Source organism: Podarcis gaigeae (assembly GCF_964106915.1).
Source record: "Podarcis gaigeae genome assembly, chromosome: 5".
NCBI classification, from domain to species: domain Eukaryota; kingdom Metazoa; phylum Chordata; class Lepidosauria; order Squamata; family Lacertidae; genus Podarcis; species Podarcis gaigeae.
Genome location: NC_139681.1, coordinates 4,345,467 through 4,366,729, shown reverse-complemented (window position 1 = coordinate 4,366,729; position 21,263 = coordinate 4,345,467). Strand labels below are relative to the sequence as shown.

General features: G+C 42.3%; 1 protein-coding gene across 3 annotated transcripts in view; it reads right to left on the bottom strand.

Annotated features, from left to right (window-relative positions):
• The window catches only part of EFCAB6 (EF-hand calcium binding domain 6), a 107,726-nt gene that overhangs the window by 66,035 nt on the left and 20,428 nt on the right, over positions 1 to 21,263 (bottom strand). For all 3 annotated transcript variants that reach the window (XR_014564189.1, XM_083738715.1, XM_083738716.1), the window contains exons 6-10: positions 20,755 to 20,891; positions 13,422 to 13,540; positions 7,217 to 7,341; positions 4,842 to 4,990; positions 1,645 to 1,755 (exon numbers count right to left, since the gene is read on the bottom strand). Coding sequence is in view for 2 of the 3 variants with exons in the window: in XM_083738715.1 (XP_083594841.1) it covers positions 1,645 to 1,755; positions 4,842 to 4,990; positions 7,217 to 7,341; positions 13,422 to 13,540; positions 20,755 to 20,891 (641 nt within the window). In the remaining variant the exon portion in view is untranslated. The remainder of the gene's footprint in view (positions 1 to 1,644; positions 1,756 to 4,841; positions 4,991 to 7,216; positions 7,342 to 13,421; positions 13,541 to 20,754; positions 20,892 to 21,263) is intronic.

The following is a 21,263-nucleotide window of genomic DNA, read 5'->3' as shown; positions in this document are numbered from 1 at the left end:
GTCCACAAATTCTAATGTCATGAAAGAGGAAAAAACTTTTCTCTATTGATTCTCTCCATACAGATCAGAATTTTATACACTTTTATCATGTTGTTTTTATCTGCCTTTTTCCTACACTAAAACCCCCAAATGCTGCAACCTCCCCCCACGGGGCAGTTTCTCTATCCCCTTCATCATTTGGGTTGCCCTTTTCTGAAGCTTTGCCAGCCCTACTACATCCTTTTGGGGTGACAGTATTCCCAAATGTGGTCAAATGATAGGTTTGTCTAATCATGAAAAAGTTTTATTTTTATTTTTTTATTGGCTTGTTACTTTTGATTTTGTTCTCTACTTCTTATGCATTAAGTCTAGATCATTATATAATAATACTGAATTTATCCTAAGTATAGTGAATTGTTTTTGTTCCCTTGTTCAAATGTATTTCTGTATGTACTGGTATGTTCTGTATGTATGTATGGTTTATATAACAAGCTGTTTTTTTTCAAATGTTACGTATTTTTATCATAAGCTTATAGCTTGCTGTGGACTACTTTGGTCACAGCTGTGAGAAAAATGTCATATAAATAACTAAATATATTTAATGTCTACAGTAAGCTTATGCAATTGCATGAAAGCTAAGAACAGGGTCTCCAAAACACAGCCTCCGGGTGACAACCATATACTACAAAGTGGTGGTTTTCAAACTGTGTGAGGTTCTTGAGAAGCTTACTAGGGGTTCCTCAATGAAAGATCAGTAGTGGTGGGCACATTCCCCTTTAACATGGCTATGATGGCTAGGGATGAAAAGTTAGTGTCCAAAACATCTTGGGGGTGGGCACAACATTGGAGAAGATTCCTGTAGGACAACTTGATTAGGATCAACCTTTGCTGATATTTCCCTGCAATAGGCAGATGCAGGAGAGTGTTGAGTGTTTTCCAGATCACACTACCAGTTCACACAAAGTAAGAGAGGACCCACAATCCTAAACAGGCACAGGGATTCCATAAAAACATGGGGGTAAGCAAGCCAGTGATAGTAGAAAGTCTTAAAACCACTGCAGCAAATTATTTGAGGAACAAGGTTTCAAATTATTTCTTGGACTTCTTGAGACATGGGTAAACACCTCCTATGAAGTTTTAAGTGTTATGTATGTCTAAAATAGGAACGTGGGTGGCGCTGTGGGTTAAATCACGGAGCCTAGGACTTGCCGATCAGAAGGTTGGCGGTTCGAATCCCCGCAACGGGGTGAGCTCCCGTTGCTCGGTCCCTGCTCCTGCCAACCTAGCAGTTTGAAAGCACGTCAAAGTGCAAATAGATAAATAGGTACCGCTCTGGTGGGAAGGTAAACGGCGTTTCCGTGCACTGCTCCGGTTCACCAGAAGTGGTTTAGTCATGCTGTACGCCGGCTCCCTCGGCCAATAAAGCAAGATGAGCGCCGCAACCCCAGAGTCGGCCATGACTGGACCTAATGGTCAGGGGTCTCTTTACCTTTACCTTATATGTCTAAAATATTTAATAGAATGAACACAAGTATCACAGTTATGCTTGTGATGGAGCCAGGATTTGCTGTGGCCTGTTTTCAAGTGTATCATCCGCGGCAAACACAAGGTTGGTACTCCAGCAGAACCGTGGGCTACGAGCAACAAATGGAACGCCTCTCTTACCTGTGGTGTTTGCTCGTAGGAGCTGCCAGGCTTGTATCAAATGTCATGGGGTCTTGAAACCTGTCTAGAAATTTCTCCCATGCCATATTTTTGGAAATTTTTATTCCAAACCTGGTAAATTTAAAAAAAATGCACATGTTTAAAAATTGTTTTATATCAATAAGATTACATGAAAATTATCAAAACTGAGTTATGAATCTGGACAGAATCTGTCATCTGAGTCTACATTGTCCTATGTGATGGTGGGGCCCTGAGGCAGCAAAATAGGTTTTACTACTTCACTGTGAAAAGAACAGCTACTCTTAGTTGGCATATTGCATGCTGCCTTAGCTGAAAAGCACTGTGTTCAAGGCATTGGTCAGCAATATGAAAAGTTCAGTTTTGTTTGATCTGTGGTGGCAACTGCACTGACAATGCAGTTACTATCAACAAACATATGAATGCGAACTTTTGATAGCTGAACAATGTTATCTTGTTTTAGCAAGGGCTACACTTGCTATACCAGTCTATGCTGACGAATAGCTCTTCTTTGCATGAATGGCACCTTGGCATCCAAAATATAAGCTGGATCTAACAGCAACTCAAGCTATGAAACTGTTCTTTAAGGAGGAAAGAGCAACACAGTCCAGAATCAGTGATATCTCCAAAACTATCAACTAACAGTAGCTTCAGCTACCTGGAATAAGTTTCCATTTATTAGCCTGGGCTCCGGTTCATCACCTCTAATCTTCTGATTCTGATGTAAAACATCACAGACAACTTCACCCAGTAGTTTCATGTAAGCACTGAATAGTACAGAAGACAAGATAGTACCCTTTGGAATACCATGGTACCAAACTCAAGCATCCCAGGACCACCTTCCTACAAGGGAGCAACAGAAGCACAAATAGGGCAAATAGGATGCCTCCTTATTTTCATCCCTAGGGGATGCAGGTGGCACTGTGGGTTAAACCACTGCACCCTTGGGCTTGCCAATTGAAAGGTCAGTGGTTCGAATCCCCGTGATGGGTTGAGCTCCCATTGTTCAGTCCCAGCTCCTGCCCACCTAGCAGTTCGAAAGCACGTCAAAGTGCAAGTAGATAAATAGGTTTTGCTAGAAGCGGCTTAGTCATGCTGGCCACATGACCCAGAAAAACTGTCTGCGGAAGTGGACAAGCGCCAGCTCCCTCGGCCTGTAAAGCGATATGAGCGCCACAACCCCAGAGTCATTCGCAACTGGACTTAATTGTCAGGGGTCCCTTTATCTTTACCTTTATTTTCATCCCAGGCAGGCAATCTACCCCATCACTCACCCTTCTCACGTCCAACAAGGCAACCAAGCAGTAGGTTGAAATGGGGTTAGAGAATTTGTTCCATCACCTGGGGTCAGAAATTGTGCAGCCACTCAAGCACCCTGCCCCCCAAAGTCCTCAATCGCTCAAGAGTTGTTATAGTTATTTGGTCCAAAACATATTTTAAAGTGTGGATTCGTAACTATGGTGGCTGAGACCACTCGCTCTAATAGAGAGGACCAATAAGCTCAGGATACTCTGAGACTACCTCTACCAGCTCAAGTTTAAAGACATTTGGGCAGCTTTGGTGGATAGTACACCAACAGACTCCCTGTATTTTATGGACACCTGCCACCAGGGATGAAGCACTCTAGGCCTGAGAGCTGTGAGGGTCTGGTGACAAACATGGACTTACATTAATATACTTTTATTTGCTGTAGTGTTTGCTCTCTTTTCCGTGGTTATTTCATTTCAGAAATCAAGGGTAAGTAGACTTCAGTGGCAAAATTAAGGAGAGGCAATGGGCAAGGGAGACCTTTACATGGTAATCAAAACCATTCTAAGAAATATTCTCCAGCAGAACATGAGCTGATCATATACAATTCAAGATTTTATACCATTAAAATGTCTAAAAAAGAGACATCCATAAAACGTTCATGCATAAATATTACATTCATGTAATAAATATTACAAATGTTTCCCTACCACCTTATGTAAAACAGGAGAAATATTTAAAAGCAGGGTCCCAATATGTTGAGCACCCTCAGAGCAGAGGGCAAAATTCATTATAAATCTTTTCAACAGGATTAACTTTTATTCTTGAAAAAACCAGAGGATGGTCTTCGTCACTGAATTCACAGCTTTGGAATTGCATTATCTGAGCAATATCACCTGGAATATCAGTTGCAGACTAGGACACCTCTGTTTATAGCATCATTAAAATGACACGGTGTTTTCCCATGCTTAGAAGGAGAAAAGGTTCCCGCTGGAAAACTTTAAGCAGAGATTGTCACAATTATGTGAATGCATTTAAGGGCAAAAAAATTGAAGTGACAGAACAGTAGCAGCAATATCTTCAGCAAAGAAGTAATTGATCCTCACTACAGTTGGTAGTGAATTACTCCAAGTCATTTATGATTTATTTGCTGAATGTGCAATGTAATAAGGTCATGGCAGATTCAGACTCTCCCTCAGCACACACTAGTATGAAATGTTTATTAGCAGTGAGGCATTTAAACTTCAAAGGAGCACATAATGAATTGTGAACTGATTTTCACAGCTCATTCTTTTCTTCTACTTCACAGAATTCAATTTCACTAGAATTCCATCCAAATGGACACATTCTGTCTTACTATTTTATTTCATTTGTTTCATGTTTGTATTTCCAAATAGCAGTGATATATTATTTTTACACACACACACACAAATGTATATGTAAAGACTTATAGCCTCAGTGAAGCCCTCAAAATGGCTTATAAGATAAACCCCTCCTAGTGGTGCAGCAGTAAAACTGCTAGCACATTTGCAAAGCTAAGAAGGGCTTCAAATTGGATTGGGGACGGCTTGTTGAGATTCCTGCATTGCAGGGGGTTGGACTAGATGACCCTCGGGGTCCCTTCCAACTCTTCAATTCTGGGATGCTATGAAAATCCCATTCTGGTTCATCAAGCTCCTTTCTTCAGTAATGTCAAAATGCCACAAATAACTGCATGGAGTTAACTAATTAGGAGCATTTACTGTTCTCCTGATGTGGCAGGGATAGCCAACCATGGAAGGTCCTGCAAATTGGACCTCAGGTTCTACACAGCAAAATCTATGAAATACATCACCAGATCAAAGAAGCAGCATTATGAAAACAACATGTCAAAAGGATGAAATAGGGTGGTGGTGGTAGAATATATAAAGGAAAAACAGCGTAACACTTACCTGTTCATTAGCTCTTGAAAAACATCACTTTGTATTGGAAATATAAAGGTACTAAGGACTGATTTTAAATATTCCAGAGTAACAAATCCACTCCGTCCAACATCAAATGCTCTGAAGGCTTTTACAATGTCCTCATAGACCACACGCAGCTGTAAAGAATACAATTTATAGTGTTTTCCTCCTAAGGTTTTTTTTGTTTTTTTAGGCAGTAGTAGTTTACAAGACTCACAACCTCCCCTCTCCTGGAAATGATCACAAAGCTTGTCCTGCAGGCTCTGATCATCAAATGTGTAACTGAGAACCTCACTGACCGCAGTCTTCTTCCGCACATAGGTTCAAGTGGCAAGGCAGCTGAGCTCCAGAAGTGGAAGAATCATCTAAGAATTTATTCAGTGTTCACATAGACAACCAGCCAGCTGGAGCTATCAGCGCCACAATTGGGATTATTAAAACACGCCATTGGAATTAGAAAATGATTGGAAAGTGTTGGCGTACGCAGTGATCAGGACAGCATACTGTACAAATACTTAAGACCATTATGGGTGAATGAGCACACAGAAATTATAAGAAATGGCAGAGGCTGTCTGAACACATATTTGCTCCCTTCTAAGGCTTTTGCTGTCAGGGAAGAGCCAGTGTTCAGACACTTCAACCTATACCTGAAGCCCTATTCCCACTCGGATGAAAAAGCCCTCCCGACTGTATTCATGCCACACCTCAGATGGTGGCACAAACTTGTTGAAGGAGCAGTGGTGTTGATCCGAGTGCACGGGGAGAAACGTATGGAAGAAGCTGGACCTCAGGACCCCCAGGTATCTGTATCAACAACTTGTATGGGCTAGGGGGGTGGTTCAAAAAGTATCTACATGGTGCTTAGGGAATAACTTGCACCTAAATATTAGTAAGACAAAGGAGATGGTGTTGGACTTCTGGAGGAAGAGAGGGGAACTTGCCCCATTGTATATCCCGGGGGGGGGGGGGGGCTGTGTGGAGAGAGTCTCCTTTAAATTCCTGGGAGTTTACCTTAGTGAGGACCTCACTTGGAAAATCAACATAACTCAGGTGGTCAGAAAGGCCCAACAGAGACTCCATTTCCTCAGGGTCTTGCGAAATAATAATGTTAAACAAGAACTGATGACCTCCTACTGGTCCACAACAGAAAGTGTCCTTTCATATTGTATCACAGTGTGGTATGCTGGCCTGACAGCAACAGACAGAAAGTCTCTACAGAGGGTGGTGCGTACAGCACATAATATCATGGGCTGTCCCCTGAACCCGCTAGATGATATCGCAAGGGATCGTTGCCTTAGGAGAGCGAAAAAAATTCTCAGGGATGACTCACACCCCGGCCATCACCTCTTTAATCTTCTACCCTCAGGCAGGAGATATAGAAGTATAATCAGTCGTACCAACAAGCTAAAAAATAGCTTCTATCCATGGGCTGTTAGGCTGCTGAACGATAAATAACATAGCAAAATTGACTTGCGAGGTGGTGTGTTGTTCGATAAGAGATTGAGTGTTTGGGGGGGGCTCATTTAATTTCATTGTACCCAGGTTGTACAATGACAATAAAGTTGTTGTTATTATTATTATTATTATTAATAATAATACTATTATTAGATAGGCCAGTACTAGATTAAGAAAAACACCTCCTTATTCAAGGATAACGAGCTAAAGTTGAAGTGTTGCAAATGATTAGGAAGGCTTGGGGTGAAGATGCAGTGTGTCCACGTGGCTATAACCCTGCATACAAGAGTGTTGCATCCCAACATGGGTTGTGCTTGTTTCAAATATTACCATGACCTGACACCCTGATCAGTTGGGAAAACCTCCTCCCCGCATGCATAGGACTTGAGAGCTACATTTCCTTGAAGGCCCTTTCTCCCCAGAAAATGCTCTGCTCATTTCCTTTCCTTCCTCCCATTTTGCCTAATGCTGGTACTCAAGGCAAAACTTTGCAACACTGAGAATCTATTGCCCTTTAATGGTATCAAAATCTCCTATTCCTGCCTGACGATAGGGCTGGATCTAGCACTAACTAAATGAGCCCTATATAAGACTGCAGTGGCCCTGTGTGTCCTGTCCCCACAACACTTCTGAACCTTCCCTTGCTGCTTGCCTTCTTATCTTCCCTGCTTCCCCTGTTTCCAAGTATTTTGATGATTTCCTAGATATTTAGGAGGGGTGGCCTGATTGCTAGCATGGGAAAGGGGCTTGTTAAAAGAAAAAAGGAGTGAAAATCCATGTATCACTGACCAAAGCTGCAATGGTACTGAACTGATGGAGGATTTCCAACACCAACATGCCAGTAATTTGCTTTCACCTGCTGACCTGTGTAAAAACAAACACTTCCTTGCATTTTTCACCAGACTCACCTTTTCCCTAAACCTCTTCGCAGTGTCATCTAGATGGATTTTTGTCAAATTATATCCAGCCGTATTTGCCAAGGGTAGTTTTGGTGTGCTTTCCTTTTTTTCAGGTGGCTCATTCTGGTTCTGCACTGTTAAGGAAAACTATAGTTTAGCAAAACTGCTACTAGCATTCTTTTAACATTATGCCACTTAGCATTTATATACTGATTTTGACTGTTCAAAGCATTTGACATACATTGTCCCAGGAGTAATGCTGGAGAGCATAACTATCTCATATTGCAAATGTGAGGCATGGAATCATTTCACTTCATGATGCAATGATGTACAAACCAGTGTTAGCTGCTGTGTCCACATTTCTGTATGAGAGCCAGAGGCTGAGAGCGATCGGCCACTATTTTGAAAGGCCAAAAGCTCAGCACAAATGTTGTGGGGGAGTTGTATATCATTGACCAAAGAGGCTCAAAGCTGCCTCCCTTGTTTTGCATTGTAGACAGTTGAGGGGTGACTTTGCAGGGCGGAGAATGAAACGCAATGAAATTCTTCAGAATAAATTTGTCCAGGAAAATTTGTTCTAGGAGTTTGCCCAGTTGAACAAAGATAGGCAAGGATCTCAGGGTCAATTAAGAACTGATACACCTACAAGCAAGCTAATATGGGGTGGATTCAGATTGGGCCTGAATTTCCTAATGTTAAGCTTAGGCCTATTCCAAACTTCAGGTCTGCCACAGATGATTCCCACTGGCAGCAGAATGACAAATTAGTAATGTCTGTTTCATCATTCATTCAGCATAAAGTGAGCTGGTTTCAATCCGCTGCTGTTCTATTTCCACCCAAAACATTGCTCTCCACCCCACTGTTTGCTATGGAAGTGATATATGTATTTGGGGGTCTTTGCTTTGCTGTGTTCTGTGCCCCCATGCTGCACTATGTTTACAAATGAAGTGTCTTTCCCACATGCCCCTTTTCAAAGTTCAGTTAATTTCCAGGGGGGTAAAACCAACAAAGAACTTGGTGTCATCTTAAATGCAAAGTTATGAAGTACAATCTTCAAATCATATCATTGTAGAGTTGGAAGGTAACATGAGGGTCATCTAGTCCAACCCCCTGCAGTGTGAGAATCTTTTGTCCAACATGAGACTCGAACCCACAACCCCGAGATTAAGAGCCTCATGCTCTCCCAACTGAGTTATCCCAGGTAGCTAATGGCCTGTCACAAATCCATCCATGGCTGCATACCTAACCACGTCTACTCAAAGTAAGTCACATTGCATGGTGTGAGGTGGTGGTGGAGGAGGGAGTTAGGATTACAGCCATTTTCACTACCTATATTTTTGCAATTCAGCACGAATTTGTCACCCCATCAAATTCCACTCAATCAGGCAACAGGAAAAGAGTCACAGCAGCTACTATGCAGAAATTATCTTAATGCTCTAGATCGAAGTATACCCTGTGGATGTCAGCTTAGTCTATAACATAAAAGATTTTCCAAGTCTGATTTGATGCTGTGTGTGTACAAAACCAGTTATAGATAGGTAGCCGTGTTGGTCTGCCATAGTCAAAATAAAATAAAAAAATTCCTTCCAGTAGCACCTTAAAGACCAACTAAGTTAGTTCTAGGTATGAGCTTGGTATCTGAAGAAGTGTGCATGCACACGAAAGCTCATACCTAGAACTAACTTAGTTGGTCTTTAAGGTGCTACTGGAAGGATCTGAAGAAGTGTGCATGCACACGAAAGCTCATACCAAGAACTAACTTAGTTGGTCTTTAAGGTGCTACTGGAAGGATCTGAAGAAGTGTGCATGCACACGAAAGCTCATACCAAGAACTAACTTAGTTGGTCTTTAAGGTGCTACTGGAAGGATCTGAAGAAGTGTGCATGCACACGAAAGCTCATACCTAGAACTAACTTAGTTGGTCTTTAAGGTGCTACTGGAAGGATCTGAAGAAGTGTGCATGCACACGAAAGCTCATACCTAGAACTAACTTAGTTGGTCTTTAAGGTGCTACTGGAAGGATCTGAAGAAGTGTGCATGCACACGAAAGCTCATACCTAGAACTAACTTAGTTGGTCTTTAAGGTGCTACTGGAAGGATCTGAAGAAGTGTGCATGCACACGAAAGCTCATACCTAGAACTAACTTAGTTGGTCTTTAAGGTGCTACTGGAGGGATCTGAAGAAGTGTGCATGCACACGAAAGCTCATACCTAGAACTGACTTAGTTGGTCTTTAAGGTGCTACTGGAAGGAATTTTTTTATTTTGTGTACAAAACGTAACATCTGCACATGTATGTGCCCTGGAAGACAACACTTTCTGCTTGCTAATTGTTTTTAAAACTTCCAGTAAAGTTTGTAATAAAAAGAAGAATGAATTTTTACTTTTAAAATGCATATTTAGAGTGGTTGGAATCGAGCAGTCTAATCTAGATGGTTCACCCCCATTTGACAAAACAGTCTGGGACTTCTGTGGAGGAACACAGATAATTTCCACAGGTAGCAATAAAAATTACTTTTCCCCATGTGAAAATAATGAGTGATGCATTCCACTGGCATATAGGCTGCCTCTGACAACAAACAATGCTTCAGAAATAGGAAAAGCAACAATTACTTTCTCACACCTTTGCAGTCCCCCAATCAACCAAAAACAAACACCTTCTGTTTTTCACAGTTATTCACTTTCCTGTTTGTTCACTTCCAATGTAAATGAAGCAGCTAACAGCCCATCAATTAGCCATCACCCCACAGGGTTCTAAATATCTATTGAGTCACATGATAACATCAACCCAACTGTGACATGTCAAAAAGTACATCATTAATTACATGTCATCTACTGGTTTGAAAACCCCACTGTGAACAAATGCACTTCAGGGACTTCCTTTTCTGAACACTGAGCAAACACACGGACAGAGGGAATCTCTGTATCTGCATTTACTTTGAGCAGAATTCTATGACATCCCTGCTCTGGAGGCTCCACTTCAATCCGCCCCAGGAAACACAAAAAGAACCAGAGATCTATTGTCAGAGTCCAAGGAGGTCAGACCTCCTAGCAGTTATACTTCAAGTCCCAAAGAGGTGCTGCTTGTCCAGGGTTTAGGGGTGAAGCGTGCAGCCCGGGGCAGACACTCCTCAAGTCCCACAGGCAAAGTTCTGATCTCTAACTAGCACCCATGACGTGGATCAAAACAGAGGAACACTTTCTATTTCCATGCTATTTGCACAAAATTCCCTCCCTTAACGAACATGCCAGTTGTATTATGAAAATCAAACCTTAGAAAAAGAAAGGAGTTTAGCCGTAGCAAAGACTATAAATGTTTTTCTTACTTTTCTATGAAAATCCAAAATACTGTGCGAGTGAAGAGAACAGAAGTAGCTAGAAGGCTCCCAGCAATTTATGCAAAGTAGTTTCACCTAATCTTCATACAAAATCTAGGCATACCCTGCAAGCAAACAGTACTATAAGGGGCAGGAGGGGAGGAGGGGCAGAGAGACCTGCTGCTGATTTCTTCCCATGGACAAAACCAAGAGAAGGATTAAACTTCCATACTATATTTTAAAATTCAGTTAAACTACATCATGAGAAGCTCTCTTTATTCAACCTTCTCTACACTGACCTTGATTTGTATTAGTAAAGACTACGGTTTAATTGCATAACCTTGCATGATGCCAAAAAAGATCAATGTTGCATTTCTCTCATAATATATTTGTGTATATTACAGCACTAGCATGGGAAAATGCTATTGCTGTCATCCATGTTCAAAACGTCAGTGGAACTAATAAAATATTTAATACTGTTCTGAAGTTTAAGTAGCAGTTTGGAGGAGATCTTGGCTTCTAAAAACGGAAATGTTTTTCTTCCACAATTTTAGAGAATTGCGTGGAAGTTCCCCAAAGATAATTTTTAAAGGAAAAGAAAAATAAGAGAACTCCCCCCCCCCCCCGTTACATTTCAGTGTCATGATTATCCATTAGTTTGGGGGCTGGCAAGACTGGAATACAGCATTAAATGCTACAGCCTCTAGAGAGTCTCTCACAAGGTATTCTGAGTGCTCAGCCACTTCAGTGGGAGTGAAATGAAAGTGCTCATTTCCTTGAGGATCTGGCCCATTTCTGCAAGCTACCTTAAAGCATCAATCTCATTCCCCTTAGCACCCGCTATTTCCTTCCAACTTGGTTCCATCTGCATCTGCTTCCCTTTCTCCCCAGTAGAATATGTTTTGTAACAATCATTTTACAACTGTAGTTTTGAAAACTGGGGCTGCACGGTGCTTAATTCCTAAAAATGAGACATGGCAGAGTTCAAAGAAGCTAGAAGCACGGGCTGGCAGCTCTCTGCCTGAAATATCACCTCAAAAAATGATGAGAAGAGGAAACCACACAGGTGCACACAATTTTGTCAGCTTATGGCCAACACGTTTTGAGTCAAACATCCCTTTCAGAAGGGCAATCAGTATGGGTTTTTTGTTATCAAGAGGAAATAGTGCCACAGTCACTGAGGTGGCTTTTAAACTACAGTGTATTATCAGCCCCCGTCCCTCTCACGTGCTGTAATAGGAGCCAGCTTGTAGGGGCCATGGGGGCTTTGGCCCCCACAATGAAATATTTGAGGGGGTGGGCCCCCACAAAGTTGATGGGCATTCCCATTCAAATGGTGTGTGTGCACACTGTGTCATGTGATAAATTATGTAGGGCTGGGCTTGCTTGGGCCCCACAATATTATATTCAGGTTGGCACTCCAGTATGCTGTATAATAATAAAAACTGGCCAGCACTGCAGGGTAGTTGTAAAATTGTTGATTGTATGTGAAATGGCCGATATAGTTTTATTGCTGCTGCTACTATTATTGCTACTAATGAAAGCCCCCGATCTTCAATGAACCCAGTCAGGATGCAAGGTTGGTTCATGGTCACTCAGCAGTGCATATGGCCAGAAACATTCTATCCTCACAGGCCCAAGTACTAAACACTGGTTCTCAAAACAGGTTTCCTCTTGCAAGCACAAACTAAGCCCTGAGGCTACTGAAACACATGCTCATGAAAATACATAAATTTGTTGTGCCCCTGCTTACAGTGGAAGAAGCTGCTTTTTGGTTGCAGGTATTTTGACTAATTCTGTGCTCATAAGGAGCTGTATTGTATATATACCAATGACCGCAATATTCTGCATAATAAAATGAAACACATTAATGATTTGTTTTTCAGAAATGGTTTTCACAAAGTGCATGTGAAGCAGGGGGCCGGAGTTCCCACTGAGGTGGGAAACCTGGGAAGGGACTGTAGCATTTCAGACTGTTTTAGTAGGTTTTCATGACTAAATGCTGCTTTATAGAAAAAAGTCCATTCCACATGGAGAACCAGGTGTCAGAGATACACTGAGCTGAGCATTCTTCCTAACTGTTGGTTTTCTATGTGTAATACATTTTCTTCTGTAGGTAGAAGAAATATGAGATCCCAGCCTGTAGTCTGAATTGGTGACAGCTAGATACAGGTTTGCAACCTTAGTGATGAGGGGCAGTGGCATAGCGTGGGGGGTGCAGGGGGGCCCGGCCGCACAGGGCGCAACATCTGGGGGGGCGCGCTCGCACCCGCAGCTCTCTGCCCCTACCTGGCTCACTCACTCTCTCTCTGTGCAGTGCTGGCTGTGCGAATCCGAGCCGAGCCACCGGGTTGCCACCCACTGTGGAGGGGGTGGGTGCCAGGCGTGCGGTGCGGAGAGAGAGCGAGGGACTATCTGGAGGAGGGACAGTGCAGCGGCCGCCCAGCGCAGAGCGCGGGAGAGAACCACACCAGACCAGACCAGGCAGCAGCAAGAAGAAGCTGGAAGTGGCGGCAGCTTAGGGGTTAGGGGGCGCAAATTACTTGCCTTGCCTCGGGTGCTGAGAACCCACGCTACGCCGCTGATAAGGGGACCTCAGTTTGGGGATGGAAAGTGGTAGATCCCACTGGGATGGCCATAATTCTTGGAAAACTCAGAAGGGACTCAGGGTCACAGACCATGGAATGCACACCAATGTGTACATGTGCTGAAAACATTAATTCCACTGGTTTGAAGGACTGTTCTTCTTGTCAGAGCTTTATCCAAATGTATAGAGCATGTTGTACAGCTTCATTATTCCAAATACCATAGCTGCTTATATTTCAGATATTAATCTCATCTTCCTGAAAGCATGAATGGGGGAGAAGGTTGTGCCCCTATTCACCTAAAAATGCCTACCTGAATCTTCGCTTTCTGTCGCTTTTTTCTTTTTTTTGTCCAAGTTTATGCCAAGAAACTGCAAAAACTCTTTGTAACTCAGCGTATTTGTTCGAGACACACAGTAGCGATTCCACAACCTAAAGACAAAGACAAGACAAAAAATTCTAAATGTGAACCATCCAGAGTAATATACGGGAGAACAAACATGAAATATTTACACTTATTTAAATATATGTCTAAAAATAAGAATTGAATAAAATTTTATCTTTAAATTGTACATTCAGTTTTCTCTCAGAAACTATTTGTTTAGCTGCAATGGCCCTCCGCTGTGCTGTCACTCAACCCTTTCCCTTGGTGGCTCATTTTGTAGCAGTACCTAGACTGCACTTTTGACAAATGGGGTCCCACAAAAACAGCTGCCCAGGGGGGTGGGGCAGCTTCTGGTCAAGGTCCTGACCATTCCATTCTCTCCCTCTACCCCATCACAGTTTCCCTTTTCTCTCGCTCCCCAACAGTCAGCCAGCATTTCATGCTCAGTCCCATGGGACTGCTTTGGGGGTTTCCTCCACTGGGAGATTTTTCCGCATTTGTGGCTTTGTGGCAGTGGGGTGTGCACACACGTGTAACCTATCTCCATTGGTTTCAATGGGCAATTCTCAATAGGCGAGGTGACAGTGAGGTTGGAGCAGTGCAAATGCATTGGCGGAGCTAATCCAGTACTCCTGCCGGGGTATCTGCACAGCACCAATCTCTCCCACCCAGTCAGTAACAGGACCGTTCACATGTCAGGCGAGCACTGCCATTCCACCACTTCTAAGTGCAGTGATGTGAACTTCAGCAAGGGGATACAGGGCATATTTTGTTCCTCTTCATTTTACAGACATATAAAATACAGTGCGTTGTACAGTGAGAATTTTTTAACCCTTGGGGACTACAGCCCTCCCAGTCCTGGACATTTACTATACATTGTCAGGGGCTTGAGTAGGTCCATTGCCTCACCCCCCCCCCCAACCTTCCATTGTTTTTAACTAACGTACAAACATTCAGTGTTTCAATTGCTCTTAGTCATATACTTAATCCTTAGACTCATGCAGCATAAGGGCTGGGGGAAGCTGCACAGTCCCTTCACAGTAATCATATGAAGATGAGAAGGGGAATTACGCCCTTCCTGACTTCTGATTTCTTTAGACCTGCCCCCACCTCTCATTTTCCTTCAATGGTGGTTGTTGTAAATTAAAAGGAAAAACAGAACTTTGTAAAGAACAATTATATGTAATTCTGGGTACCCAGGGAGTTTATTTCTCAACTGAAAGGAACTAAACCCAAGTTTGCTGCTAGAAGGAATGATCATCCTACACTACCACCCATCTTCTCCCTACTGTAAAGCCTCTGAGCCGGAGCCATCGAAAAAGGCCTGGATTCAAAAGTAATATAGAATAAAGGGGTTGCCCTGAGCCCCTTTAATCAAAAGGGTGACTTCAGGAGAGAAAGCTGAGAAGGTTCTGCTGAAAAGCTTCCTCCTCTGCCCCTTGCAGGTTCCATGCGCATAATTCCAAACGAACTCCCATCCGCCAAAGATGAATCGTTTGTTGTTTCATACATAAATGTTACACATCTCCAGAGAATAAATTTCATCATTTTTATTCAGCTTTAAATGCTCTAAATAAAAATTTGTGATCTTTTTTATGATGGTACTCACTACTGTTGATGTAGTGACATTCAAACAAATTTATCACATCCCAGCATGCAATGCCAAGCACAAGATTTATTGTCAAATAAAGCCACGTTTTGTTGTTTTCCACTGGCCTGCTTTAGAAAAGTGTTGCTTCTGTTCTGTAATTTCACGTACCAAATTATAAAACTGGGCTATTTTGTTCTGATCAAATTCTGGAGAACATCCCAAGCATAGACAAAAAGAGGCACATCAAACAAGCAAAATCAGCTAGTAAAGATGGACTAAAATTGGTTTTGAGGTTGGTGGTAATGAGAGATATAAAATATTTAGAGCAAAGGAAAACAAATAAATTGTCCATCTAATTTCTTTCATTTTTCCTGTAGGCTTGTATCCAACTCAGTGTTTCTGCAACTGCAGCTTATTAAATCTCCGTGGACCTCCCAAATGAAAGTCATTCCGAACTCCAGGAGAATAGATCCGGCTCAAATAACTACTTACTCGAAAGCACAACCAGCATATAAATTAAACTTTCATTCTACAAACGTAGAGACATTTTTGGACTCCTCCTAGAAATCTACCCTCACTCATTCCATACCTGAGCCTGGATTTACACCTGTGGAAGCATGAAGTGGGAATGAGGCAGTAGAATGGGCTGTGCCAATTCAGACAGACAGAATATGCCACTTCCAAGTGCTCTGCCCTTGTGTAAACAAAACATCCTTCATGGCAAACAGAACACTAGTACAGTGGTAGCTTGGTTTACGAACTTAATCCGTTCCGGAAGTCTGTTCTTAAACCAAAGCGTTCTTAAACCAAGGCGTGCTTTCCCATAGGAGCAGGGGACTCAATTTACAAATGGAACACACTCAACAGGTAGCGAAACATGTTCTTATTCTAAGGCAAAGTTCACAGACCAAGGCATCTACTTTTGCAGCGTTCTTAATCCAAGTTGTTCATAAACTAAGCTGTTCTTAAACCAAGGTTCCACTGTACACAGGAGGTGGGAGTTCTACACTCCACTCTAATATAATAATAAGAATATATTATTTATTCTACAACCACAGGACCACTTTATCAGCCTTGTTCACCATAGCCCATAATACTGCCTAAAGTTTTTATACTATACACATATCCCTCAGGACCCAAACCTGATCCTGTCTCTTCTTCAATGTAAAACTCCCCTCCTTCACAATCATGTGCAGGCCGCACCTCCAGTAACACCATCAGACCATTTGAAACTCCCCACTTTCCCCCGGCTGTCTCTCTGAGTGATTGTGACAACAACAGCAAGCCAACACCACATGCAAACAATCTAACCATCCAAACCCTCCAGCATCTTCTTAGGCAAGACTGTGTGCATAGCTGAAGTTCCTCAGGATTGCAGGGCCAGGAAAGCATCAAATGCGGTACTGGGAGAAGAACAGAGCTTTCATTAAAAACAAAACGGAAAAGGAGCAGCAAGAGACTAGCCCTAAGTAGGTGGCCAATGCCTGCAGGGTGCCTGAAGAAGATTCCTGGTGCTTGGGTCTTCACCTGACATCATCATCATAATAACAACAACAACAGCAACGACAACAGCAAACAGCAGCAGCAGCAGCAACAGCAAAAACAACCCTGCAGAATAAATTAAGCAAAACAGAACCATGCAGCTCTACCCATTTTGCAAAATGTACTGTTTGCAGAATTCAGTTTTGCTTATTCTTGTACTTTGAAAATGGCAGCCACTGATTTCCCTCTCCCCTTCTGCAACGCTATATATTTAAAGTACTACAAACACACATTTAAAGTACACGAGTTCTCCCAAAGAGTCCTAGGAATTATACTTTCATCCTCACATAATTGCACCTGTCAGAATTCTTAACAAACTAGTTTCCAATATTCTTTGGGGAGGGGAGAGGGGATCAGGGCCAACGCAGTTGTGTTAGGCCAACTAGGCAGTCACTTAGGGCCCAGTACTGATCTTGGAGGGCCACAGTTTTAAACAGATTATTTGTGTTATATTTTCTAAGTTTCTGATAATGTTTTACTTTTGCTTTATGTTTTGAAGAATGTTATCATTTTTGAAGTAATCCATACATTAGAATTGTTTTTATGTATATATGTAATAGATAGACCATCAAGTTGACTGATGTTGTATTACACACATGTACAAAGTGAAAATACACTTAATTTTTTATCTTTCAGTCACATCTTAATTTTAGCTAAAAAATCTATTCATTTTTCTAGTGAGACATGGCTGGAGCTCAGTACTGCAAATGATAGGCAGAAAAAGCGAAGGAGCAAGCAAAGCAAGAGAGGTTCTTCTTGAAATACCTTTGTGCACAGAAAGCAATTGAAGAACAAAAATATGACTATATACTTGTTGAAACCAGCACTGAGGGAGTTGAATGTGTGCTCCTACTGAGAACGATATAAACTCTAAGATAGAAGTTTGACAAATTGGAGATATTTCTGGAAAACACACCGAGGAAAAAGAGGATGTCAAGAAAAGTGAAAGTACTGCAACATCTGCAAAAGAAGATGGTATTGTGCCTGACCTGAATTACAGAGACCCTGCTAACTGGCCTAACTATTGCAGAGATAATTTGTGACATTTTATAATGCAACATGGACCACAGCAGGTTGTATCACATGAGTTTCCCAAAGACCGGAATATTTTCTCTTATACGCTACAAGAGGAGACTAGCAAATGGTGAAGAAGTGTGCCATCAGTGGTTGATACAGTCAACCTCAAAAGATGTGGCTTCTGGTTTTTGCTGTAGGTCTTTGGCAAAAAATTTTTAAAAAATGGTGCACCAACACTACAAAAAGCAGGTTCAAAAGACTGGAAGAACATTGGAGCAATTCTGTCTTCCCATGAGAGGAATACTGATCATTTAGAAACTTAAATCAGGTCTATCAAAGTAGGTTTCCAACAAGCTGACTTACGTAGACATGGCCATACAATCTGTTGAAGAGGAATTCCAAAAGCTACCACAATATAATTCCTTCTTTGTCTTCCTCTATGGCATATACAGTGACAACAAAAAATCTACTGAAGATTTACTTAAGACATATGAATATTTGGAAAAATAATTGCTGAACAATAGAAACAAATATATTGATGCTGAAGATCTGTGATGTGAACTTATAGCAATAGCTCAAAGACTTCCAAAGTCTATGCAGCTATAAGGAAGGCTTCTTTTCATACTACAACAAAAACTCTTGCATAATGTGCTGAATGTTTCTGATGCTCTAAGGATCCTTCTCACACTTCTTCCCAAGCCAGTGGCAAGCGGTGAACACAGTTTCTCAAAGCGCAAACTTGTAAAAGCTTACATACACTCAACAACGTTGCAAAAGAGACTAGTTGGCTTGGGAAGTATTATCAGCTGAACGTGCCCAAACATCAGGGCTTGACCTGAAGAAATTGTTGGGAACATTTTGTAAAGGAAAAGGCAATTTAAAATAAATTTAGCAGTTTCAAGTTTTGTGTTTCTCTTTTTTTCCTACAAGACACGTGTTTTGCTTGGGTCGCAAGTAGATAGCCTTGCCTAAGGCCCAAAACAGCCTGGCTCCACCCAGGGAAGCAGAAGTTACAACAACAAGGGCCTGAATGTTGCATTCCCAGTCTGCCATGGTGACTCAAGGAGAGTTTACTAACAATCAATGGGGGTGTGGGATGGGTTTTAATGGGTAGGAGAAAATAGATCAGTTGCAATTTCTCCCTCCAGGAGCTCATGCGTGGGGATTGAAGAGAGTTTCAAAATCCCATCCTTGGCAGCAGAATCAAAAGCATAGGAATTAGGTTGCAAAACCTTGTTTTGAGCAAGTCCAACTAATGAAGGAAGCTGGCTTCCCTCTTCTTATGCCGATTATAACTTTGAATCTTGCATTAATTCACAGCAGTGGCAGCAGTAAAAAATATGCAGTCAAAATACTTATATTTACAGCATAAATATAGCTTCTGGCATGGACCTAAAGCTGGAGCAAGTGGAGGCATGTCTACATCCAACATTGGTCAAAGGAAGAGAGAGAGGAACAGGAAGTACTATATGCTCCTTCCTCTCCAGGGGAAATGACATCACACAGAGCCCTCTCTACCAACTGTGTCCAGTTCTGTGTCCAGTTCTGGGCACCACAGTTCAAGAAGGACACTGACAAACTGGAACGTGTCCAGAGGAGGGCAACCAAAATGGTCAAAGGCCTGGAAATGATGCCTTATGAGGAACGGCTAAGGGAGCTGGGCATGTTTAGCCTGGAGAAGAGGAGGTTAAGAGGTGATATGATAGCCATGTTCAAATATATAAAAGGATGTCACATAGAGGAGGGAGAAAGGTTGTTTTCTGCTGCTCCAGAGAAGCGGACACGGAGCAATGGTTCCAAACTACAAGAAAGAAGATTCCACCTAAACATTAGGAAGAACCTCCTGACAGTGAGAGCTGTTCGACAGTGGAATTTGCTGCCAAGGAGTGTGGTGGAGTCTCCTTCTTTGGAGGTCTTTAAGCAGAGGCTTGACAACCATATGTCAGGAGTGCTCTGATGGTGTTTCCTGCTTGGCAGGGGGTTGGACTCGATGGCCCTTGTAGTCTCTTCTAACTCTATGATTCTATGATTCTAACTGTATTTCTATGGTCTGAATATATGTTTATCAGCAATACTGTCTGTGGTATTAGCCCTTTCTCAAGCTAACTAGCCAGCATATGTGATTATTAGGTTTGGTTGCTAATCTCCCAAGGAGGGCAGTGGAGCCTCTCTCGTTCCATTCTGGTTTCCACTCTTGCTACCATGCACAAGCTTCATAACAAGTCAGTGTAACCCTCTCCCTCCCTCAGTGAAGCCCAATGGGCTGAGCTGCTCTGCCATGGTCACGGCTGCTTGCTCTTGAGACATCTCTTAGACTCGTTCACTGCCAGGCACTCATGGCATTAAGCCACAGGGGTCACAGCATTTCGTGATCTTTGTAGAGCGTTCCACCTGAAATGCTGTCACTGACTGGCTGAAGGGATTCTGAGCAATATTCACACAACCCCTGCCTTGGAGAGTCTATTACACAGAGGAGAACAAAGTGGGGTTTTGTTTAATATGTGCAGTATGCAGACCCCAGAAGGAGAGAGGCCAAAGATCATGGGTAGGCAAGCTAAGGCCCAGAGGCCGGATCCAGCCCAATCACCTTCTCAATCCGGTCTGCGGACGGTCCGGGAATCAGCGTGTTTTTACATGAGTAGAATGTGTCCTTTTATTTAAAATACATCTCTGGGTTATTTGTGGGGCATAGGAATTTATTCTTCTCCCACCCCCAAAAAAATATATAGTTCGGCCCTCCACAAGGTCTGAGGGACAGTGGACCGGCCCCCTGCTGAAAAAGTTTGCTGACTCCTGCCCAAGATGCCCGTGAAGCAGCCAGCAGGAGGCAGAAATGGATTAAAAGGGACTTTAAGCAGCACAATGCAAGGGACTTCACCAAGTGACTTGTGCCTTGCATTGAGGGTCTGGCGAATGGGAGAGTGTGAAGGGGGGGGGACACTGCCCCATTAAGGCCTCATGATGAGCTTCCATGGTCTAGTCCCTAATTATCACTAATAGCGTAGAAAGGAAAATGTGATCAACCCGCTGCAAGTTTAGTTCTGTACTGCAGCCTTAAAATAGTTTCCCCGCAATGGCTTCCCAGGAATCCTTAACTTGTTCTTTACTTACTTATCATACTCACAATCCGTCATCTTGAAGCAGTTGACCTCGATAATTCTTCTCAGCTCGTGACGCTGTATCTGCCCATTTTGATTGTAGTCAAAAAGTCTACATGTCTTTATAAAGCGTTTCAGCTTTTTGGAAATCTATTCAGCGTTTTCAAAGAATTCGTGTTAAAATAAGAAGCAAATGGTTAGCGACAGAAGCTGTGGTTCAGGTGATGGAGAAGTGTGCTATCATTTTTTTTCTCTTTCAGAAAATGCACCTCCACACACACACACACACACCTCAAACTGCATACCACGGTTTTTCAAATTTCACTCTCAAATATGAGAAAAGACACTTTGCCTTTATCAGATGTTATGAAGGTAATGTTCTCTCTAAATGATATTTGGGAAAGTCAAAAATCACTTTCAAAAGTATAGATTCATTTCAAACCATATTCATTGCTGTTGAGCAGTACATAAACGATACTTTTGTTCAGCTATTGAAACCTAGATATATGCTGAAAATGAAAC